This window comes from Branchiostoma belcheri, unplaced genomic scaffold (assembly GCF_001625305.1).
Source record: "Branchiostoma belcheri isolate BF01 breed outbred unplaced genomic scaffold, Haploidv18h27 scaffold100, whole genome shotgun sequence".
Taxonomy (NCBI): domain Eukaryota; kingdom Metazoa; phylum Chordata; class Leptocardii; order Amphioxiformes; family Branchiostomatidae; genus Branchiostoma; species Branchiostoma belcheri.
Genome location: NW_017802381.1, coordinates 769,746 through 777,616, shown reverse-complemented (window position 1 = coordinate 777,616; position 7,871 = coordinate 769,746). Strand labels below are relative to the sequence as shown.

Here is a 7,871-nt window from a genome sequence, read left to right as displayed (position 1 = left end):
GTACTGAAATGCTGTCCCTGTCCCTGGTACTGAATGCTGTCCTTGTCCCTGGTACTGAATGCTGTCCCTATCCCTGGTACGTGAAATGCTATCCTTGTCCCTGGTACTGAATGCTACCCTCGTCCTGGTACTGAAATGCTATCACTGTCCCTGGTACTAAAATGCTATCCCTGTCCCTGGTACTGAAATGCTGTCCCTGTCCCTCGTACTGAAATGATATCCCTGTCCCCAGTACTGAAATGCTATCGCTGCCCCTGGTACTGAAATGCTATCCCTGTCCCAGGTACTGAAATGCTGTCCCTGTCCCTGGTACTGAAATGCTGTCCCTATCCCTGGTACTGAAATTCTACTCCCTATCCTGGTACTGAATTCTACCCCTGTCCCCGGTACTGAAATGCTATCCCTGTCCCTGGTACTGAAATGCTGTCCCTGTCCCAGGTACTGAAATGCTGTCACTGTACCAGGTACTGAAATGCTATCCCTAGTCCCTGGTAACTGAAATTCTACCCCTGTCCCCAGTACTGAAATGCTATCCCTGTCCCAGGTACTGAAATACTGTCCCTGTCCCTGGTACTGAAATGTTATCCCTGTCCCTGGTACTAAAATGCTATCCCTGTCCCCTAGTACTGAAATGCTATCCCTGTCCCTGGTACTAAAATGCTATCCCTGTCCCCAGTACTGAAATGCTATCCCTGTCCCAGGTACTGAAATGCTGTCCCTGTCCCTGGTACTGAAATGCTGTCCCTGTCCCTGGTACTGAAATGCTGTCCCTGTCCCTGGTACTGAAATGCTGTCCCTATCCCTGGTACTGAAATGCTATCCCTATCCCTGGTACTGAAATGCTACCCCTGTCCCTAGTACTGAAATGTTATCCCTGTCCCTGGTACTGAAATGCTATCCCTGTCCCTGGTACTGAAATGCTGTCCCTGTCCCAGGTACTGAAATGCTGTCACTGTACCAGGTACTGAAATGCTGTCCCTGGTACTGAAATGCTGTCCCCAGTACTGAAATGCTGTCCCTGCTAGTGAAATGCTGTCCCTGGTACTGAAACGCTGTCCCTGGTACTGAAACGCTATCCCTGGTACTGAAATGCTATCTCAGGTACTGAAACGCTATCCCTTGTACTGAAATACTGCCCCTGGTACTGAAATGCTGTCCCTGCTAGTGAAATGCTGTCCCTGGTACTGAAACGCTGTCCCTGGTACTGAAACGCTATCCCTGGTACTGAAATGCTATCTCAGGTACTGAAACGCTATCCCTTGTACTGAAATACTGCCCCTGGTACGGAAATGCTGTCCCTGTCGTTAGTACTGAAATGCTGTTTCTGTCCCTGAATCCCCTTCAATTTTATGTTGTGTTTTCTGTATCTGTATAACCGGTATAACGATTCAGCGTTATATTCCAGCTTCGCGCGTGGTGGCATTTTAGCTATATTATACCGAACGACCTGTTATACCTTACCTCCTAACTGAAAACTTTGTTGAAATCTACCTAGTGACGGTGCCCGTACTGTAATTCTTGAAGCATGGCCAGAGCTGACATTCATGAATATTTACTAAAATACCATGCCGGGAAGTTTCTGCCAAGTAACCGGACCCGGTGTAGTGGTTACGTACGGAAAGAAATCCCCATGATTAATCAGATGAAAGGACACATAGTAACCTTACTGGAATATAAAGGTTTTCTTTTATACACAACCAGTATAAACCCTCACCAGATTACAGTTCGATGTCTAAAAAGACATCTTCCTCAGAGCTTCTGACTGGAGTACTGGTTCTCGCCGCTAGATGTATCCGAAGTAGGTGGCGCTTTTGCGGTGACAACACAACCCCAAACGTGGCTATGTTTGTATCCCCACTCGTCGCGGTTCATCATTGGTGTTGACATATAGCGGCGAGAAGCAGTACTGCAGTCAGAAACTCCGAGGAAGATGTCTGACAAGCAGCTATAGCTAGCTGGGAGTCTACACCAGTTGTTTAAAAGAGCAAACACCAACATCCTATATTTTACCAACAAGATGAAATTATTTTCGGTAATGTTCCTACTGAATCAAAACCATTGATTACAATGATTAGAAACTTCTATTCAGTGAGAAATGGATGGTGTAGTAGTTGGCAGTAAACTTAGTATAGGTATCATTTCTTGTTTAACAAGGTTTATGATGTCAAAATTTGAAAATGTAGGAATCTTTTTTTGGGCCCGCCTTGTTTTTTTTTCGCCCTCTCTCATTAGATTTGAGTCTGCAAAAGGATGTCATCCATAAAATTTACTTGCTGTGGCCTTAGTAAAACGTGCTGTTTCTCCTGCCCCACAGTGCTGACGGGAACTACGCCGTCAAACACAACACCAAGGCACAGATCAGCTCGGACGGCATGGTGACCTGGGAGCCGCCGGCTGTCTACAAGTCCTCCTGCGAGATAGAAGTCACCTACTTCCCGTTCGACCAGCAGAACTGTTCCATGAAGTTCGGCTCCTGGACGTACGACGGCTTCCAGATCGACCTGATGATGATGGACGACCATGTCGATCAGGGAGGCTTCTCCGAGAGCGGAGAATGGGTCATCATTGACGCACCCGGGCAGAAGAACATTATCAAATACGAGTGTTGCGAGGAAGTTTACCCAGATATTACGTTCTTTTTTGTTATTCGGAGGCTCCCTCTCTTCTACACCATTAACCTCATTGTGCCGTGTGCTCTGATCTCCTTTCTCACCGTCCTGGTGTTCTACCTCCCCTCCGACTGCGGAGAGAAGATTACCCTCTGCATTTCTGTGTTACTCTCTCTCACCGTGTTTCTTCTCTTGATCACAGAGATCATTCCGGCCACTTCGATCGTAATTCCAGTCATTGGAGAATACCTCCTCTTCACCATGATATTCGTAACGCTTTCTATCGTGATTACCGTCTTCGTGCTGAATATTCACTATCGGTCACCGAGTACCCACCGCATGCCAGTGTGGGTTCGAAAAATCTTTATCGACATCTTACCCAGATTGCTCTGTATGAAAAGGCCCCAAAAGACGACCAAGCAGTTGTCATTTATGAACGAATTTCGGGATGTTAACGGCTTAGAACTGAAAGATGTTAATTTGGAGGAGAAGCATATACACCATCACCACCAACCTAAAACCAAAGCTGACGTGTATGATTATGAGTCAAAAACCATTCCCAGAATGACAACACCTAAAATAAGATCCAGGCATGGCGCGAAGGTCAGCGTGACAAACGTGTCCGGCAATCCCGTGGGCGGCGCCGAAAAATACAACACGCACGATCCGCGGGGGGCCCAGGCCAGGGCACAGTTTCAGTCATATCAGTATTCTCCAGATATACTAAGGGCGGCACAGGGTGTCAACTACATTGCAGAAACCCTTCGAGCCAAGGACGAAGCCGACAGCGTAAGTAAGACTTGCCTCCATAACAGATCGCTCACATGCTACTGCATCTTGGTTGAATGCAAGTTCGGGATGTCCATATATATGACATATGTGTACATCTGTTTATGGAGGCAAGTGAGCTGGTACTAGTCTTAGAAGCCATCCTGGTAGGTGTTTCTGCTGAAGGGACCTCCTCCCTTCTCAGAGACAGCGACTGCGGGACTTTTAAGACTAGAAATGTGGTCGCTGCAGTACTTTTCGGCGGAACATTGGATCATTCCTCCAGCATGTACTCATGTACGCATGGCTCATGGTGTTAGCACGAGCAGACGCCGGACGTATGGCTCCCCTCACCCGGCCGGCCATACCTGCATGCGGCGGTAGGCTAGAGCGTCAGGAGGGATGGCAGTGTTCGGACGAGCGCGACCGCATTTTCTACCAAGGCCCGGTGCTTACAAAGAGCTGTCTTTGGGAGTTGTTCTACAAATTCTTGCTACCTGTTTTCAAAGGAACGTTCTAGTTCCGTTGGAAGAATTGCGTAAACAAAAGAAAGTCAACAAAGTGAAGAGCACATCATTTGGAATAGACCTGAATTGTGAACAAGGAAAAACACATCTACCCAGTCAGTTCTTTAAAGCTCGTTTTCCACAACAAACGTCTGTCGCTTTAGTCCGGTAAATCAGTAGTTTGTAGCTCAAACATCCTCCAGGACGAGGGGTATCATAAAAGTGCAGAGTGTAATCGCTTTGTTCCACAGTGTTGTTGTAACCTCTGACAGGGCCATGCAAGACATCAACCCACCAGCCCATTTACTCCATTTTACATCTTTGTTTCCCCACATTCAATACTTCCCCAACACGTCAGCTGTTATAACCACATTCCTATAGCTACTTCTGACAATGAATTAGAAAATGATGTTTTTGTTAGCATAGTGGGTCACTATTCCGCCGATCTCACAATCTAATCTGAGGCTGCAGGGTTATCACAGCTGCCCGGTGTTAACTGATGCTCTTAAGTTTTTGTCGGTTTCAAAATTACACCTGGCGTTTTTTCAGATATTTTGTCTAAAGTAATGTCCGTCCGTCTCCCAAGATGATATGACAACTTGAGTTGATTTTCCAGGTGAATGAGGATTGGAAGTACGTCGCCATGGTGATAGACCGGATCTTCCTGTGGATCTTCGTGTCCATGTGCATCCTGGGAACCATCGGTTTGTTCCTTCAGCCGGTGCTGTTTGAAATTACCGGCCAAAGGTCTTAGCGGAGCGGGGAACGACACCTACACGGCCGGCTGGGCCCCGTGTCCACGTTACGGACAAGTCGAAGACTCGGTGGTAAAATTCCCTCTCGTCAGGACCAGGAAATGTTCTCGTTTGAACGTTTTTGTGACAGCTGCTGTACCAGCTGGTGCAGGGACGACTTCCTGAGGAACCTTGTCTGGGAACATGAAGCGGCAAGGTCAATATTCACCGCCGTGGATCAGCGATGGAATCAGAGTCCCAACAGCCTCTACTAACAACAGTGCATGTCGTTGGGCAAAGGACAGTAAAAATCCGGGCTTGCTATGTGATATATGTGAATTATGTCAGAAAAGAAAGGTGTCAAAAGGCATCCATATGAGTTTTAGACCATGACAAACTCATCTTGGCAGGATACTCCCACCGGTCGACTTCTAAAGTGTCCGTTTCCATAACCAGAAGATTTCAAACGGCAGAATCTGTCATCTGAACCATCAGGACCACATGCAAACCTGTATCTTCTTTAGCAAACCGGACAAACCAAACAGATCAGATAAAAATTTTTTTTTCAACAAAACCAGATAAAAAAAGCATTTCCCAAGAAACAAAATTGTTTATGTTTGGTTTCGCAAAGTAATCGCTAGACTTAAACTCGGCACACTGCGCTTGCGCGGATTGCTGGCCTTTGCCCAGTCATAACCGACCATCCTTCACTACCCGGTACAGCCGCGTAGCCACGCCTCCCACAAGGGCGGACCAATGGGCATCTCACCTCACCAAGGACAAAAAGGCTCCGCCACAGAGGCGTCGCCAAAAGTTAGACCATAACGATGGCTGATTTGTCTGATATTAGATAATGTTTTGCACATATATCCACTTTGTGGAATGTTACTAGACTTGAAATAGGATATATTAAATTCTTGACAAGGATGTATCACAAGCAACCTATACCGTTTAAAAATGAAACAGCAAACGTAGCCATTATAGAGCTATCGCCATCCGTGTAGCGTTAGCCAAAATAAAAGTAAAGATTACGTATTCAGGAACAACCAACACACATGTATTGTAGTCATCATGTTGAAGCTCCATCCAAACACAAACCTTGGATTTTTGCTTCGGCATGCTTTATTCAGAGTAAGACAAGAGAGACCCCAGATTAGCCGCTCAGTGGAGATTTTTTCTAACAAAGGTAGAGTACCTGATGTATAGTTGTACATCCAGATAAACCCGGGGCATCACAGCACATGTAGCAACAGTCACATCACAGTGTACGCCGACATAAGGGCTCCACATGTCCACATACTGATGGACTGTAGTCAGGACGACAACTGAGCCAACTGGATAAAGAGTATATTGCTAACAAGTATTTGGAAGAGACAGACTATTTTTTCACTTGCTGTGATGTAACTAGTGGACAATATCAGTAGAAAGGGGTTGCAACAGCCAATGGTAAACAGAGTGGTTGAAAAGAGGTTGCAGTCGGCTGGGAAACTGCGAAGGTATGAAGCAGAGAAAATGAAACCTGAAAATTTCTTTGTGTTTGAATCATACTTGTACAGATCAGATAGAAATATCCATTAGAAACTATGAGAAACGCACGTCTGTTGTTGATTCGTCCTTGCTTGTCTTACGTGTAGTTTCACACAAACGTGTACACGCAAACAGCTATACTGTTAGTCTCATGTCTGAACCACACAAGGTTGTCTACATGTGCATCATGCTCATCAACAGTGTTTCCTCGTGCCCTTATGGCTGTCACGCGTCGCCACTCCGCTCTCCCCCTTGGTGACCGGCTTGCGCGCTCCCGCCGTCTCTGGACGCAACACGGGACCACAGGAAACGTCAGTCAGGAACTCCGTCCGTCTGGAAGACCCAGTGCTGGGTCAGTGCCCTCGGCATCCCGGCCCGGCGAGGTGCTCTCACGACCGCATCGTTACTTTGTGCGCGTCGGACCGTCGGGACGTCGTCTTCCTCACGTCGACCCTGTGGAGCTCACCTGCAGGGGTTGGGTTGGGGTGGAACAACGCATGCAACCAATGGCACACACACATGTACTACAACCGGTCTTATTCTCTAAGACCCTACACAGTGGCACCAACCACGTGCCCTTCAACACGAGATGTCGTAACACCAGCGGCCAGCCTACCGGGCTGTCACAAACCGCACACGGTACCAATGTACCCTTCAACGTGACACCCATTGTCACCTCTCAAATCTCGGCATCAATGCCCTAAAAAAAAACTCAGTGGCACCAACTGCCACTTACAACTCATGACAACAACATGCCCTCAATAAACTCAAATCTGAGAAAACCGCAAAACCTGATTATGGATAACTGAATCCTGGACTTAAATCATCTCCCTTGGCCTCAACTCCTGATCAATAATTTTCTGCCCTTTTTGATCACAAATGGTGTTCCTATATATAGCTAGTCTCCGTACCTACCTCTACCAATGCAATTTATCCATGGAAACCTAAACTGAAGGCCCTACGAGCCGAATGCTCTCGTGATGCCCAACATTCCCGCTACCCGGCAATGTTGCCCGAATGGGCTTTCCAAGGCATCGTCCTGCAATCAGCTCCTACCCCTACTGGCATTGGGACCCACCCATTCTATCCTGTTCATATACACATTGAACACACTACAGTATTAGCACGTTAGGCCACACCTACTTAATTATATGGATGACATCCCGCGCGCGCATTGATTTTAGCTTGTTCTCACGACAAAAAAATCACGACAATCTGTCAACCAAATCTCGAGTTATCCTTCTTCGAAGATTTTTCAACAAACGCTCCTACAGTTCTAGGACAAGTTGCTAGGGGCCCGAAGCTCATGTCACTTATTTTCTAGCCCAAGAGCTATATCTACTATGCAGAATTAGTGACCCTAGCGTGTCCAGATCATGAGATTTCAAAACAGGAAGTTCTGCTGCAGTACCAGCAAAAGCCGCCACGTGACTCAAAATCTACATATCTGCATTTCTAGGTCTCATCAAGACCTACCCACCCACCAAGTTATGCTGTTCACAGACAGACAAACAGACGGACAGACAAACGGCAGTCACTGCTGAAAGCATAACCTTTTTGGCGAAGGTAAGGAGTCTTGTGCTTTATAAACAGAAGAAGTTTAATGCGCAACAGATATAGCGGGTACAACGTATTGCAAAATGATACATACATAGTTTGTGGTGTTAACATACACATATGGTGGTGTTGAGAATATCTAACAGTTCTACTAACTGTAATAGGAATCT

General features: G+C 46.6%; 1 protein-coding gene across 1 annotated transcript in view; it reads left to right on the top strand.

Moving 5' to 3' along the window:
- The window catches only part of LOC109473469 (neuronal acetylcholine receptor subunit alpha-4-like), a 45,624-nt gene extending 39,428 nt beyond the window's left edge, over window positions 1-6,196 (top strand). Inside the window, exons 6-7 of the mRNA XM_019773334.1 lie at window positions 2,315-3,398; window positions 4,500-6,196. Coding sequence (XP_019628893.1) covers window positions 2,315-3,398; window positions 4,500-4,637 — 1,222 coding nt within the window. The 3' untranslated portion in view covers window positions 4,638-6,196. The remainder of the gene's footprint in view (window positions 1-2,314; window positions 3,399-4,499) is intronic.
- The last annotated feature ends 1,675 nt before the right edge of the window (window positions 6,197-7,871 follow it).